This window comes from Lepidochelys kempii, chromosome 1 (assembly GCF_965140265.1).
Source record: "Lepidochelys kempii isolate rLepKem1 chromosome 1, rLepKem1.hap2, whole genome shotgun sequence".
Classification (NCBI taxonomy): Eukaryota; Metazoa; Chordata; order Testudines; family Cheloniidae; genus Lepidochelys; species Lepidochelys kempii.
In genome coordinates this window covers 163,382,451-163,399,958 of record NC_133256.1, presented here as the reverse complement: position 1 = coordinate 163,399,958, position 17,508 = coordinate 163,382,451, and the positions used below count along the sequence as shown (strand labels likewise).

General features: G+C 41.3%; 1 protein-coding gene across 9 annotated transcripts in view; it reads left to right on the top strand.

Annotated features, from left to right (window-relative positions):
* The window catches only part of ITSN1 (intersectin 1), a 222,769-nt gene extending 216,781 nt beyond the window's left edge, over nt 1-5,988 (top strand). For all 9 annotated transcript variants that reach the window (XM_073361581.1, XM_073361573.1, XM_073361520.1 and 6 more), the window contains 4 exons: nt 1,507-1,589; nt 1,693-1,776; nt 2,248-2,421; nt 3,818-5,988. In XM_073361581.1, coding sequence (XP_073217682.1) covers nt 1,507-1,589; nt 1,693-1,776; nt 2,248-2,421; nt 3,818-3,966 — 490 coding nt within the window. In that variant the 3' untranslated portion in view covers nt 3,967-5,988. The remainder of the gene's footprint in view (nt 1-1,506; nt 1,590-1,692; nt 1,777-2,247; nt 2,422-3,817) is intronic.
* Nucleotides 5,989-17,508: the final 11,520 nt, after the last annotated feature.

Genomic DNA, 17,508 nt, shown 5'->3' with positions numbered 1-17,508 from the left:
TCAGTATGATCCTTGCTTGCAAAGGCATCATCTGTACAGATTTTAATGCATATAAACCTGGGTAAAACATCCTTCGCTCCCTGGCGGCCCAAGCTGGGGGCGTTGTGGAGCAGTCACACTTGGGCCGTGGGAGGAGTGGATACCTGACCTCACTCTCTAGAAAACAGCTCTGGTGAATGCACGGAGTTGCAGTGAGCAGGACTTCAGAGGAGCAATGCACATCCCTTCTCTGTTGCCACAGGACAGTACCTCTGCAGGAAGGGGAGTGGGAGAGAAAGGGGAGGCAAATGAGGGACTCATGGAACTCAGAGGGGGACCTCCTAGGAGGGAGAACAGACAGGAACTACATGATATAGAATTGTGATTTCTAGGCTTAAAAATTGTTCGTAAAAGTCCATACCGTGGCAGGATCACAGTAGTTCTCCTGGGTGTTTTCTGTATCTCCATTTCCATACCATAAATTAACGGAGTGGGCCAGATCCTCAGCGATGAAAATTGACCTAGCTGGATTAACTTTAATATAACAACACCAGTTTACACTAGTTGGGGATCAGGCCCCATGTTTCACATAGTGATCTGTCACAACAGTTGCCTATTCTGTACTGGAGTGGTTAGTGCAGCCAGCCGATATCTCAGCACTCTGAATATATTTTCTACCAAATCTGAATGTGATTTTGCACTGTATAGATGATGCAGAAATAAACATTTTAACACTTAAGATCACTGACACCTAGAGGTTTGGGTTTTTATTAACAGCGACTTAAATACTGCATTAGCTTCAGTAAGTGATGAATTTGGCCAGCAATTTAATCTTTGCTTGTAAATATTTAGAACTGCAAAACCTAAGGCTAAATTCTACACTTGATGCATGCATGGGGCCCCCATTTGCCTACACCTCAGACTTTCTTAGATAGCATGTTACTGCTCCTGAACTCTGCTCATAACACCAGCCTTGATGCTCTCTCGGTTTCTTTCTTCCCACTCTTTTCTCTGTGCATTTTTCCAAGCTAAGTGAGTGAAATGACCCTCCCCGTCCTGGTTTACAAAGCCACTATCTTCTCCTCATTCACATCCCTTCTAAAACCTCCACGGGCCAGTTTTTCAGCTGGCATAACACAGCGAACCACCAGTGAAGTCAGTAGAGCTCCACTGATTTACACTGCCTGAGCCTCTGGCCCCCAGACATTGTGTAATGCCCAGTTAGTTTATTGTAGTAATGCAGGAGGAATGGGAGGAAAAAGTTATCCCCACCTCTTGATTTCCCACTGTGTCCTGGCCATTGTGATTCTGCCTCTTAGGCCTTTTTACGTATAGACCTTTACACCTCTGCAGAGTCACAATGACTCACAGGTGCAGGGTTCCAATCTAGCATATACCAGTACAGGCCCAGACCTGTAGATTGTGAGGGCTCTGGAGCAGGGACTATCTTTATTTTTGTGTGCTAAAGATAAATAAAATAGTAAGCATAATGCTGTGGGGTAACTTTTTGTCTCTTTCCTTCTGAAGGACTGCCTGGGTTCAGAAAATTAAAGCTGCTTCTGAACTTTACATAGAGACTGAGAAGAAGAAGAGGGAAAAGGCCTACTTAGGTACAGTGTGGAATACGATGCCTGTAGTCTTTCATGGAAATGTCAAAAGCCAGGGGCATACTAATGAATTTTGTCATTCCTCTCCCCTCGCACCCCTCCACAGTTCGCTCCCAAAGGGCAACAGGCATTGGAAGGTTGATGGTGAACATTGTGGAAGGCATTGAGCTAAAACCCTGCAGGTCACATGGTAAGGACCTTACCAGTTTTCCTAGTGTGTGTTATAAGAAGGATGCTTCCCCTGGATGTTCTTGTCTGTCTAACGCTAAAGAAAATGTAGGCCCAAAATGGAGATGATGTGAAGCGAAGCGGTTTTAATGAACCTAATATTCACAGAAATGGTTACTTGCAGGACAACAAAACTTGGGCAGTCGTCATGTATTTAAGTATTTTTTTACAAGCTTTCTTAGTGTCACTCACACAAGACTCAATCCCGCAGGGTGCTGAAATCATGAGGAGCTGAGGGTGCTCTGGACGGGCCCACAGGGCTCTGCATCTCAAGACGGGCCCCCAGAGATGCTCTTTGTTCGTTAAAGTGGTGGCAGCCCAGCAGCCTTTTCCTAATTAGATGGTAATGGAAGGTAGAGGGTATTTAGATGGATGTTAAATCCATGCCCATCAAAATGTGATCACACCCCTGCATGTGCTTTATTACTTTCAGGAAAGAGTAACCCATACTGTGAGGTGACAATGGGCTCTCAGTGTCACATCACCAAGACTATGCAGGACACTCTCAACCCTAAATGGAACTCTAACTGCCAATTCTTTATCAAAGATCTGGAGCAGGATGTACTCTGCATAACCGTGTTTGAGAGGGATCAGTTCTCCCCAGACGGTAAGTATGAAGCTGCTACACTTCTGGTGATATTGTCCCTTCTCCCCACCTTTCAATTTATTAGGAGTTAACTGAGTGCTGATGTAAACATTTAACAGCACAGAAGCGCTCAGTTTATAGCTCTGACTTGCCTCTTAAGGTATGTCTACAGTGCAGTTAAAGCTGTGATTGCACATACCCAGACTTGCTTTAATCTGGCTAGCACAGCACAGCTAAAAATAGCAGGGAAGACACAGTAGCATGGGCTTCAGCACAGAAGGGAACAAGCCTGCCTGGAACACTGGGGTACACACTCGCAATCTTAACCCGTACTGGGGTCTGGGCTGCTGTGTCTTCACGGCTGTGTTTAGCTGAGCTAGCTAGACAAAAGCTAGCATGTGTATGCCTACCCAAGGGCATGTTTAAAGCTATGGCATTACAGTGGCACAGCTGCATGCTGACATACCCTTAAGTGATGCATTGTCCTGGTGCTGGCCCCTTTTCACTGAACTGAGGTGGATTTAACACTAAAATAATATTTCACCTGGATGATATGTTGTTCTCCCCTTTCACAACTGTTGCCTTCATTTCTTTTTGTGATTTAAGGGTTACATACTTGTAATTACTGATCCCATGAATGATATAGATGATCCAATCCAATGGTTTGACATTTTTGGTATTTTGTTTGGCATGTATGATTTTTGAATTGTAATACAAGAAGGTAGGCATTGCCAGACTGGATCAGACCTGTGGTCCATCTAGTATTCTGTCTTTGGCAGTGCCCAGTACTATATGCTTCAGAGGAAGGTATAAGAAACCCACAGTAGGCAGATGTGGGGTAATCTGTCCCTCAATATTAGATCTCATCCTGATCACTAGTAGTTAGAAATAGGCTTAAGCTTGGAAGCACAAGGTTTAATATTCCTTCCAAAAATTTTATCATCAATAACCATGATAATGCTGGATATTCTTTATATCAATATAGATATCCAATATTTTAAAAACTTGCTAAATTCTTGGCCTCAGTTAGTTCCTGTGGCAATGAGTTCCACAGTCTAATTATGTGTTGTGTGAATAAATATTCACTTGTCAGGTTTGAATTTGTCACCTTTTAATTTAATTGAATATCCCTTTTGTTTCTTGTACTTCTACCTGATGTTGATTTAAATGTATGCATTTAAAAAAAAAGGGTAGATGGAATATAAAAGCAAATTAGAAAAGCCAATTTTAGATTCAGGAGATGTTAAGGCTTTACCTATATTAGCCATTAAACTATTGTTGAAAGAGGGCATATTTTCTCCTTATATTCCCAATGCAGATGGAAGCTAGTGCCGCCTTTGAAGTAACATTTTGTCAGAAAATGAAGTGGAAAGTGAAAATGTATTTCACTCTGAATATGCTGATTTTTGTGTTTCAGACTTTTTGGGCCGAACTGAAATCCGTGTGGCAGACATTAAGAAGGATCAGGGCTCAAAGGGACCAGTTACAAAGTGTCTCCTCCTGCATGAAGTCCCAACAGGAGAGATTGTAGTCCGACTAGATCTGCAATTGTTTGATGAACCTTAGAGGAAAATGCACCAGTGTTTCACTTTAATCTGAGTTCACTGCAATAGGTGTCTGCAGAAGCTGTCTGTCTAGAAATCCTTATTCCTTTTATATGAAACTACTGCTTGTTCTTTATGTGCAAGGGGGTTATCAAAGCAAACAGGAAAATCTATGTGCCTTGATAATCCTTGCTGAAAATTTAATCCCAGTTTTGGGAGTAGATCTCTGTCTCTGTGTGGAACTTCATTATGGTTTTCAGGGTTTCTGAAGTAACATAGTCGTAACTTGTACTCCAAGCTGAAAGGTGAACAAACCATGTAGGTTGTTGCACTTACTCCAGTTACTGTAATGTTTAATTTAAATGAAGAGGGCACTGATTGTATGTTTGAAGGCTTTCTGTAAACTTCCCCATAGGAATTTTGTGCCTATTGCCCCACAAAGTGGTGTATAAACATGACATGAATGAACACTTACCAGGTAAGAAGATCTCTGATTTTCTTTAGGATTGTTATGGTGGTATTTGAAATGCTGTTGTTTTTAAATATATAAATATATATATAAACACAGAAGGTACCGTTATTGCACTCTCAAAATAAGGTTTAAAAGAAACTTAAACAGCGCACAAGCCTTGTGCTAGCACTCTCCACAGCAGTGAACTTCACCCTAACAGAGTACCATCATTTCCTGGAGGGTTGTAAATGTTTAAACAAATAAGTGAAGGAGATAGAATGTTGTACTGTACCACTTCTTTACTACTGCTGCTTAATTGTGTGAAAGCTGATGGATGATCAAGTCACCAGCTCTGACAAGAAATCACTGCTCTAGCTCAGGAAGCTAATTTCTACCCTGTAGAGTCTAGTTTGCAAAGCAATCAGTGGTGACTGGTTATGAAATTGTACTGTGCCTAAACATATTTGACATCTTGGTTTTGAAATCAGGACAGTAGCGTACTGTAGCTCACAAAAGGCGTTCATTGCAAACCGGGTTCATTCCGAGTTTGTTGGCTATATTAGATGTGACCAAAAAATAAAAAATCTTTGTTTGTGATTGTGCAGAGTGACCCCAAAGTAAAAGGGGTCTTGTTGTCATCTTGGGGGCAGGGCAGAGATTGACACACACAATTCCCCACACATATATAGGCCCTAATTCAGCAAACCTTCCCTGTTCAGCAAAGAACCTAACTTTACATATGTGCTTAAGTCCCATTTACTTTAAGCATATGTTCAATTGCTTTTCTGAGTTGGGACCTCCAAGGACAATAGAGCCCCATAAGAGAGTAAAGTCCATCATTGTTCTGCTTAGAGTCCTTTTGTTCATTACCTAGGTATCATGCATAAACTGGTATTTTTGTAATGACTTTATTTCAGAATGAGCTGTCAACCCCTTCATTGGCATGTTAATGTTCTTGTGGAGCTTGTTGGTAGGTTTTGATGTTCTTTGCATGTCGTTTTGGTACTAGTTCCCACCTTTCCTGTATAGATGGTGTTCTCTGGAGAGCACTACAAGTCTTCATGATTTCCATTAGGAAATTAGGATATCTTCATAATGGATAGCTAGATACAGTATGGTAATAAGTGTAAACTGTGCTGGGAAATGTCTGTGTGTTATAATTTCCTTCAAGACCACTGTAATGTTTCAAGAAATTGAAAAGCAAAATCCTGTATGTTGGAAGGACAATGAAGTTTACATTTCATACTTTTAAAAATCTCTTTATTATTTATTTATTGACGATAATGTAGAATTTTGTATCAGAAATGACAGACATTCGTATGTATTTTTTGAACAAAACAGAGATACACACTTTAGTTAGAAACTGTCAACTGACCAAGTTTTAGAGGAAGTTTAACTTCAAGGCATGCATTTGTTTACCACTAACTGGCTGAAAACACAATTAAAAGAACTTTAAGTTTCTATTTTTCAATGTTGTTAAGAAAAATGTTTCAATTAAAATCTGTAAATAGAACTAAACCCATGGTTTCCTATTTCCATATCAGTACATTTTATTAAATATAATGTATATGAAAATACACATTGTTGTGGTAGGAAAAAAAGTGATAAAATCTATTAATGGAGTAACATTAAATGTCATTGTTCTAACCTTTTTACTGCTGTCCTAATTTTACTCACCAGCTGTAAATAAGTTCAATGTTCTAATTCATGGTTTACAAAGTAGTTACACTTGCAAGGTCACTTTTAAAGGGCTCTTGTCACCCAGCATGAATTCCTGTGACAAAATTGGAACATCTTGGGTTTAAAGAAAAATCTAAGCTATGATTTTGAAAGGACCCTAAGGGAGGTACTCAAATTCTGTTGAAATTCAGTAGGAGTTGGACACTTAACTTCTATAGGTTTCTATGAAAATGCCAGCCCTAATCTCTAACATGGCCGATCACATCTTATTTTGTAATTGTAACAGGTCTGAGAGCTTGTCTGGCTAATATCACTTGTCTCAAACAATAGCCTAACCTTGAGGCACAGGGATGTGTGCGTCTAATCCATATTAATGCAAATTGGAGACATATAAAGATGATGATGGGGTGAAGCATGGGGGTTCACCAACACCTCTCTCCCTTAATCACATGGGCTACAAGAACCTAATCCTAAATCCCTGTGCATCAAGGTTACCAAGTTCCCTTACTGTGCATCGAGATATCCCTTTTCTTTTTCTCTCCCTGTCATGCTCTGGGTTGCAGTTCAGACCAGTGAGAGATTGTGTCACTGCTTATATTATAACCCTGAGTTCCCCAAAATGCTTCTGCTACTTTTGGCTCCCAGCCTGAGAGACACGCACGCAGCCAGCATGCCCTTTGTGCGATATACAGCTGTGATTCAGCCACTTTGAATCCAACAGCCAGCCAGCAGAGTCAACATGCTCTGAAATGTTCAGCCCTCTCCTGCAACATTCAGAGGAATAATAGAGTCCGCTTTTTCCTTTAAAGAGACAATCCCAAACCACTTGCTACGTTAATTGGAGTTAACGTTCACTTTAATTCAAACACAGCATTGCTGGTTTGGATTAATGGTGAAACAAGTTGATAAACAAAAGAGGATTTTAAGTAAGTTCAAGTACAAGAAATAAAGTTAGAAATTGTTACAAGCAAATAAAAGTGAAAACACATCTAAAAGTCTAAAACAACCTGGCAAGGTACAGGCTTTGCTCAAGATGGCTTCAGACACAGAGACACACAGGGAGACAGAGACACTCACACAAAATCTTTCTTCTTCCAGCCATGGCTGACTCTCCCTCAGTCAGGACCTTACAAAGAAGTATAAGATGCTGGCTTAATTTGTCTTCCTAGTTGAAAAATCTTTGCCCAAGCAGGTCTGTCACCTATGTTTAGTCTCCAGAGACTTCAACCCACCACCCTGGATTGCAAGATGCATCTTCCTCAGCTTGCAAGAGCTCTGTTCCCATGTGTTGGTCTAGTGATAGACACCAAAAATGGCTTCTGTCTTTGCATATATCTTCCATTGTTTCAAGAGGCAGGATGACCTCAGGTTGTTCTTCCCTTCCTGTGGGCTTCCCATCCCCCTGTGTGTAAATGGGGCTTCCATTGTTTTGATTGCACCATCCTTAATTTACATTGGAAATGGTAAATAGCTGCCTTCTCTCCTGTCTTGGGGGGAACCTGTTTTTCCCTGTTTGGCCACAGACTTTAAAGCTTAAATATTATAAGTATCCATATTTCCTCATACAGTGTTAATACATACATTTCACAATATTAATCACCAGTGTTGTGTTAGCTTTCAGAAAAGATCTCTTGATACATTTTTACAGTACAGTAATATTGGACACAGTCAGTTGATTCAATTGCTTATCACTTAAGCCCCCCCTCACCTGTCTTTATAGACCAGTAAACCTTTGAAATGGATTCTTCCCAGAGTTACCCCTCAAAGTAAAGTTTATTCAAGTTGTGAGGAAGGCGACATGGCATTGGTGGTGAAGGAAGTTCTGTGTTCTTTCTTCCTCCACTTTTTAAGCTTAATAGCTTTGTTTACCTAATACATAAAAATGGACCTTCATTGTCTTTGCCTGAAGACTGGGCTGGTCAGAGAATCAGATATGCATTCCTTTATCTAAGGCAGACTTGTTTACCAACTCCCCCTGACATGCCTGGTTTAACCACATTTTAGTCATAATTCCAGCGTATATTTGTAACTCTTAATACTCACTGTGTACATATATTTACAAGAATATTAATGATCAGCAAGTTATTAGTTTTCAAATGATACCTCACAAGACATATTTTGTACAGAGATTATTATAATAGTGTGTTGGGTGTGAATACAGGGGAGCTTAGTGCCACACTCCCATTCACACTAAATAGTCTGTAATATAGTGGTACTGTCAGCTTCTGAAACGGAATTGTTTTAAGAGGGTTAACCAAAAGCCCTAAACGTCTATAGATATTGATCAGTAATTATCCATTTTTCCCTATTCAGGAATTAGACAACCTTCCACATTGTTTGTAATGATTCTATGACTGCACGGGACTTCATGCTTGTCAGCTATTCTACATGGCATGACTGCACAGCTCTCCAGTCATCAAGGATTTTATGCTCCCAAAGCACAAACCTCTGTCACTTAAGGTAAATGAGAGTCTCTGTTGGCTGGAGTACCATTAGGGCTTGCCCTAGAGAACAATATAGTCACACAGACATTTGATTAAGACTGACATTCTGTCTAGTAGGGGGATAAGAGACACATTGATAGTAGCCAGTACCTTACATTGTATGGAAAATAATTACTGTACAAATATTCCCTGATTGTATTTACAGAGAGGGCTGGCAGTACCATGATATTTGAATATTGACCGGTAATCTTAGGAGGGCAATATTGCATCATGCAGTGCCACCTTAGTCTGTGCTATTTTCAACACTTAATATTTATATTTCAATAGCATCCAGAGATCCCAGTTGTGATGAGGGCCCATTGTGCCAGTCACTGTACAAACACAGGTGGACGTAAGCCCTTTAAGGCAGGGATTCTAGTCTAAGGCCCCAATCCTACAATATGATAAATGTGGGCAGACTGCTGCTGACTTCACTAGCACTCCTGGTGGGTGTCTGTGACCCCTGACACAGGTCAGATTCTAGGATGGAGTCCTGCAAAGGTTTCTTTGAACTACGTGCTTTTGATTTTGTATTGCGCCTGAGGAATTTTGCCTTTTTCGTTGATGAGTCTTCAAAGAGACTTCAAACCTGTAGTGGAATCATGGCATTCAAGCCTATCGTGCAAAATAGTTTACTCTAAGTTCACAGCACCAGCGGAGAGATTTCATGAAAGTAACACAGAGCCTCCTGTGCCCCACAGATGCCTATTCCAGTAACTCAAGAGGAATTCCAACTGTGGTGCCTCTTCATGCCGTGTTTGGTGCTCTCAGCTGCCCCTTCTCCTGCACCGAGTCTGGGGCTCTGCCCAGCCATATGCACGATGGCAAAGATTCCACTCTGCAAGCTTCTGAAGTGCTCTGACAGTGAGCTGTTCTCTGTATAATGGACTTGTCCGCTCCCAATATCAGGGGGAGTCATATTCACGAGAGATTTGCTTCTGCCCACCCCAGTTACTGTAGTTGTGATAAATCTCTCACCCCTAGACATGGGGAACAGGCATGTCGGCCTGCTAGTTGAAGATCTTGAATCTTTAGCGCACTAGACAGAACTATCCCCATCCTTAGCGTTCTTTGCTCAGGCATTGAAGCTCCTACTCCTTCACTGCCCTCCCACAGGGACGGTGAGGTCTCTCCTACTGTCCTACCCACACCACAACAGGTGGAAAGTCTCACACTTCCTGTCTGCTTCCCCTTGGTCACAACTTCCAGTTTCCTGCTTCTTAACAGCCAGAAACCCTACTTCCTACCTGGTCCCTCCAGAGACTCCTGGAGTTATACACATGGCATTATTCAGTGCCCTCAGGGTTAAATAGAAACAGACCCTCAGACATTAAAAAAAAAAAAAGAAAGAAAAACAATTAGCAGCACTACGTCTTCCAAGGAGCTGAACCTCGGAGGCAAAGCCCATTGACGTCAGTGGGAGTTGCAAGTGCCTCTCAGAATCAGACCTAGAAAAACAGAGCTCATGTGTCTGAGACGTGTGGCATGGCTCTGCATCATGCAATTTCCATATATCAGCACAAGCTCGCTGATCTCTTGTCAAATCAGCTAGCCTGGGGCAGGATCAGTTCACTGACTCCTGCATCCACTCACACCTGCAGGTACAGGTACTGCACGGGACTTCTTAATGTGCAGAGACCCAAATTACAGCATGTTGGAAAAAACTGTATTGTAATTCAAGCCTGAGAGCAAAATGGTATTTTGTCTTGCTGAAGGGACCATAGGAAAAAGTGTTAGGAAACTCTGGATAGGCCAAGTAAAATGACACACCATAGAAATGAAGGTGCAAGGAGCTGTTTTCTTGTCCAGACACACAAGGTGTATATCATAGAATGTATGTTAAATTTTACTAATATTTTACGCAAGAAAAAAAATCTTCCTATCTAACCAATACTTTAATAGGTGCTTTTGTGTAGAAGTTATCTGATGATTGGCTACATGGCAATGATACACTATGCTTGCTGCATGTTTAACCATTTATATGATCAAGCTAGGTTACATTTTGAGTTGAGTGTCACTGAGCCATCATATAAACACCCACTCTAAAACCTTCTAGAGATCTTAAAGAATCCAAAGGACACCAGCACTTTAAAACTGGCATTTAACTTTCTTGAAGGTGGTAAAGTTGTTACAATTTTGCATTGGGTGAAAGAGCTTTTTGTTTGATCAAAATGCAAGCTGTTAAAACATGCAATTATACTTCTGAGTGAAAAAGGAAAAACGTGCAAGTTTTTAAAACCATGATTCCTTGATATGACGAAAGAATGATATGATGGCAGAACATTATAGCAGGCAAGGAAGGTCTGATTCATTGCTCTATTACATCAAGTTTATATTAACTTCTACAGAGTTACACTGCGATAATGAAATAATGAATCCGGTATGGAGTGCTCAGCATGACACACTTAATTTACCTGCCATTGCCTTATAGATGGGGTTTGCTAAGCTGCCCAAGGGAGTCTGGCATGCAAATTCCATAGGAAGTCAATGGAATCTGGGCATCTATTTCCTTTAGGTTCCTTTGAAAATCCCAGCACATACAAATACAGCAATGGCCATCATTAAAAGATGGATCCTTATTACTACCTAGTGGAGTACTGTGTGCGCGGTATCTGCCATTCTAAATATACAGGTAAATACTGCAGTGAGGGCAAGTGTCCCTTTATTTAACAGAGCACACATTACCTTCCGCTAGACAAACAAGCTCAGTGATCAGTCAGAATCAGCACCTCCGAATGGAGTTTATTTATTTATTTATTTCACAGAAAATCTTCAGGGCGAGTGAAATTGCAGTTTGTATGTGGCAGAGTCTTGAAACAAGTTGGGACTTTCATTCTCCTCCACTATCCCCCAGCTCACTAGTGGGCAAAATATACCAATGTGCAGGGGGTCAGCACAATGTACAGTCGTCTTTAGCCCTCACAATAATGCTCTTGTGGGACTGAAGCAGCGTGTAGGCCTTGTCCTGCCCCTTGTTTGCTGACTTTGTTTTCTTGGTGAGATATATTTGCTTAGAAATAACATGTAGTAGCAGTTTCTTGGTCGGTGGTGTAATGCTTTTTTATAGATCTTTTCTAAACATAATACTGTGACATTTCAGCACATTCACTGCCTTCACTGAACAAATGATCTTGCTTTGGGTACAGCCGTTAAAAACCATACTGAGAGCGCCCACAAGAGGCAAAACCATGTGTTTGTAGTTTGGCTTTATACTGTAATACAGAATCGCAAGGTAATGTAGTCATAAAGGGAAGTCTCCTTCACTCCTGTCCGCTCTTCACGTACAGTAAGTGCATTCATCCTAACAAGGGGAGAGCTGGGTGTCTCCCAACACTTCCTCAGGATGAATCCTGGTAACACTAGTGAGTTACAGGAAGTAACCAGACCCACATCGTGAAAAAGATTAAAATTGCTTAGTGATGGTGATGTATTGTCAAAGGCAGAACGTCCTAACTAGTGTAATTTCAGAGAGCTCAGAATACAAGAGCAAATCTTTCAAATTGGATTCTTCTAGCACTGCAGTATAAAAACTCAAACCCAGGGACTGTAGGAAATCTTCACTATTAGCAAAGTTGGCGCCCACCCCCATAATAATAAATAATAATAAACCACTGGTAAAGCTTGCATCTGTAAGTTGTTCCCAGCAGGCAGACTCCTGCATCCACTGAGCCGCATTGAATTCAGTGGAGCTCCTTGAAGGATCAGGGTCTTCAGGTGTTACTAAGGGCCCTCAGAGTAATCTTTCTGGGAACCCTGAGGCCTGGACTTGCATGTCTCCTGTGCTAAGAGGAGACACCCTAGTATTTAAAGAACTCTCCCATAATTCCTTGGACATAAAATACTGCACTAGGGCTCTTGGCTTTCGTGGTGTGAGCCAGACAGTCCTAAGGAGCACCCAAGAGTCACATAAATATCCTTTTGGGCCCATGCCATTGCTACAGGAAGAATTGGATCCATGATCTTTCCATGAGCATCAATGTGCCAAATATCCGTTTCTCACAGGACTGACTTCCTCAGCCTGTTTGAGTGCAATGTCACTAAAATCATTCTCCTATTTATACCAGTATCAGCAGGGAGGACAATCGTTCCCTTAAATGAGGGCCCGATTCATCTCCCATTAAAGTCAATGGCAAAGCTCTTACTGATTGCAGTGACAATTGGGTTAGGCCCTTAGTGCAGCTTTGGGTACAAATACAGTCCACTCACATGGGGCATGAGGTGCATTCTTCAAAGCACAATGGGGAGTTTGCCTGAGCCACTCCCTTCCCTCTTGTATTTTGTTGAATGTAGGTGGAGGTCATTGAGCCCAGGGGACGTTTAGCTCTCTGCCTGGGTTCCAGCAGGATGCTTAGGGTACGGCTATCCTGCAAACAAACAAAACCCAAACCCATGGCAGAGAATCTCCAAGCCTGGGTCAACTAACTCAAGTTCACAGAGCGTGTGCTACAGGGCTAAGAAGAGTGGAGTAAGCATTCCGGCTCAGCCTGGAGCCTGGGCTCCGAGACTCTCCCCCCCACTCTGGGCTTCAGAGCCTGGGCTACAGCTTGAGCCCAATGGTCTTCACTGGGATTTTTAGCCCCATAGTGCAAGCCTGAGTCAGCTGACCCTGGCTCTGAGACTCGCTGCTGTGGGCCTTTCTTTGCAGTGTAAACAGAAGCGTACTCCAAGGTGCTAGATGATGGATGGCTAACTCCTAGGCCAGGGGTAGTCCATTATTTTTTGTCAAGTTCCACATGCCAGAAAAACATTTTTCACACCACAATAACAATGATAATAAGTAAAAAACAAAAAGATGTTGGGTCCATTCAAAAGCATCTAATGATCTGGATTTGGTCTGCCTATTGACTACCCATCCTAGGCTGTCTTCGTTGCAGGCTCCAAAATAGACTCATTCACGATGTGGGAATGTTTAGCATCTGGCTAAGCCTTTGCCTATATTTCTCCACAACAGTCCAGTGTTCTTTCGTCCTGTGTAGAGTGCTTGGATATTCTAAGTCTCTTGTCGCTTAAACACATGCATTTGGAAAGTGGTCAGTCTCCCACTCTATTTAATCTACATAGAGGCGCTATTCAAACCACCAGTGATCTCTGTATATATTGCTACCATAGGGGCTACTTTCTAGGCTACTTAATGGAAGCTCATCTGTCAGCCCTGCCATCTACAATGACAGCTCTATGGCCCTGGTTCAGCAAAGCACTTTAGCATGTGCTTGGATGAATAAGGATGGGATTACTCCTGTGGTTAAAGTTAAGCAGCTGCTTAAGTTCTTTGCTGAACAGAGACAGACTTAGTCATGTGCTAGAGTGCTTTGCTGGTTTGGGGCCTCAATTATACAGTCCGTTCAAGTTATCTGACTCCCAGAGGGAGGGAAGGTTACAATATATAGCCCTGCATGGAACAGAACATCAGGCTTCTGCTGAGTTGGAATCAAAGCATTTCATATTCTTGCAGTTTTGATCTCAGCTTTCTCCCTTTTTACAAGCTGCTATTCATTGGGTTTGTAACCACTGACCGCTAGAGAATTTTCTTTACAGTGTGTATCATGATTGAAATCTTGATCTACAGCAACACACTTAAAAATAATGAAATAGATAATTTTATAAGTTGATTCAGGAGCCAAAAGCCCTTTCTATTTACCAAGTGTAATGACGGTGCAAAGCCAGACTGTTTGCTCCAAAAGGTGGCATAGTGTTTGGGACCTGACTCAAGCACCTTGAATGAGACAGCAAGTTATTGTACTGATAAACTCTACAAAACTTTTGCTAGACATACCTAATTATATATTTTCTCCATGAGTTTTTATGAGGGAATGTTTTTTAATGTTCATTTTACAAATGTTTACCTTGAAAAGCCCACCTTTTGTTACACGCAAGTAGCATTCGGCGGGTGGGGGGGGGAGGGAGAGATAATCATTATGGCTAATACAACTTTTGTAATGTTATCAAAATTGAGAGGTAACAAATATGGACTTTTCCAGCATCACTAGAGTCTAAACTCATATTGCAGTGCGCGCCACTGTGGAATTTCAATCAGTGCTAATCTATCACTTATTGAGGGGAGAGGGATAACTCAGTGGTTTGAGCATTTGAGCAGGGTTGTGAGTTCAATCATTGAAGGGGCCATTTAGGGATCAGGGCAAAAATTGGGGATTGGTCCTGCTTTGAGCAGGGGGTTGGACTACATGACCTCCTGAGGTCCCTTCCAACCCTGCTATTCTATGATTCTATGATACCAGTCAAAACCTTTGAAACACAGAAAAGTTGGTAATTGTGTCGAATTGCTGTAGCTTTGAGTGGGTTTGCCCTGTACAGTATATGCATTCCACATGAAACTTGGCATTGTGTTCATGTGCGTAGGCATGCAAATCTATTTCAATGTATATATAAATACATACACATATATATGTGACTATGTGTGTATACAGTAATAAAAACATGGCTATGTTGTCAAATATTACATAACAGAAAAAGGAGTAGACAATTTTTTGTTTTAAATATTTTAAAGTGTGAACTGTGTTTGAGATTATTTTTCTGTGTATATAAAGATATTTTTAGGACCTAACTTAAGTGCATAAAAAGGTGTAGTAGAAATATGTTAAACTAGCATAGTTGTTTGACACAGTAATTAGAAGAGGTTCTGCTGAGCTTAATTCCTTGCACTTCTTTAAAGCTGTAAAATACGTAGTTAGCAATAAATTCTAGGACCTCAAAACATCAAGCAAGTAAAAGGGAACTGTTATGTGACCAGCGATCTGATGGCACTAACAGCCAGCAGTTCTTGAAGGTTGTAATGGGCACAGATGAGAATGGTAGCAGCATATGCAAGAGAAGAAATATGGTCAGAGCCTAAGAAACTAGATTGGAAACTAAAGAGTAGTTTTCCCCAGAGATTTGTGGTCAGTCTGCACTACAAAAGCTAAAGGATTTGAGTTGCAGCCTTAGCTCCGCTAAAGTCTGATCTTTCACCATTTATTAATCAAAAATTGTCCAGGGAAGCTCTTCTTTAGTCGGTGTCACAGATCCAGCATGACGGGGGTAGAAAGCACTGTTACCGCCCACTTTTTTGGAAGCATTTTGACCATGGGCTTGTTGCGAACTTCCCAAGTAATGACTAGCCAATGCAGCTGGGCTTTTTAATCTGCTGTTCGTTTGCTTTCACTTCAGTCATTTTAGTGCTGGTGAAAGATGGTTAATCAAAGTATTTTAACCCTTTCTAAGCTGCTACTTTGGGCTTTTCTAGCTGACGGGCTGGTGCGCAGCAAGCTGGGGTGTAGAACTACAGCACACTAAGGTGCTGTGCACCGATTGTCCGTACTAGTGCACACCACAGCTTCCCAGTCTGCTTTGACTGACTCCCCTTTTGGTAGCATCTGAGGACTCCTTCAGTACGTTCACCACACAGTGCCAGTTCAGCTGTGGCCATCCAGGCAGGGCTCATGGGATGCGATCACTAGATTCCCACCGTGCAGAGTGTCTTGTTTCCTGAATCAGGCATAGGTGCTGGTGTTTGCAGAACAACCCCACAGCAGTCTCATTGTGTGGTGCACAGAGCACCACCAATGAAATTTACTCCCGTGCTGAAGCCCAGCACAAGGTCCATATATTACTGGCATCCAGTTTCAGTGGGGCATAAGCCTGCGCTAACTCACCGTGTATGGATGCATTGGCATCGTTGTGGAAAATGAACCATGTGTTGTGTTTGGATCAGAACAGCCTGAGGCTACCGTTATTCAAGCATGCGCATGCAGGGAGAGTCAGCCAGCCTAGCTGCTCTACCCAAACAGGAACCCACAGAAGTTTATCTAGGTTACAGGCAATATTCAATTACTCACATTTCCACATTAGTATTTTTCCAAACCTTGGCAGTCTAATACCTTATTAGGAATAGAGCCAAAACCAAGCTTTTCCTGTTGGTGACAGGTTATTCTTTTGCGGTTAACAGTTCTCCTAATCCTAGCTGCTATGGTTACATTTCTTAATCTGGGCTGTTGCAATTGCTTTACAATGGAATTTTCCTCACTCTCTTCTCATGCCTTCTGACCACATACACCCGTTAGCTTGACCAAAGATTAGGCCTATCCAGTTTTTTCTGTACAGCATCCTTATTAATTGATGAAATTACAGGTCAACCCTCTCTTGCCTTGAAAAAATGCATCTTCTTGTGAGGCCAGTTTGCCCAGTAGAAAGACAGGTTTTGGTTGAATGTGAGGTAATTTGCTGTTTTCCTACTGTGGCTACTATTTAAATATCTGTAATGTTAAAAGTTCTTCCCCAACTAGTTTACAGTTCACAAAGGACTAGATGCTTTTTAGAATGCTAATTCATGATTAATAGGTTTTGTAGAATACCCTATTCCTTTCTTCAGTTAACTGGAAAAGGAATTTAGCTCTAAAACCTTTACAGACTTTATCATGGGTACTTTTTACTTTGTGTTGGTAGGTTATTGAAAAAGGCAATCCATAGTATTTTTACATAAAATGGGGAACACCCTCTTGCTGGTTGTGTTGTTGCTTGCTAGTACACTTGTGGACAAGTAAATGGTATTGTTTAGTTTCCTTTAAAAAAAAGTATTGTACTGTTCATCAGAGCCTACAAATTCATAAGGCATTATAAAATACTTGTGCTGCCTGTCTTTATCTTAGATCTGGTTAAACAGGGAAGTTGTATTTTTCTGAGGAAAAAAAATTATCTGTACTGTTAATTTAGATATCTTTGGATCTTTATCCATTCCATGCTTTTTTTTTTTTCAACTGGTCATCGTAGGTAATAATGGAAAATACATAATTAGACACCACTGTTCCTTTATATTATGAAAGTCTCAAACATGCTTGGATGAACATTTTTGAATCTGCTGTTTCCTTTGCTCCACTTGTTTAAGTTATTCCATTTATGAACGAGGTCAAAGAACAGAGTTTTTAGTATTCCTTTTGTACAAATTACACTCACTTCC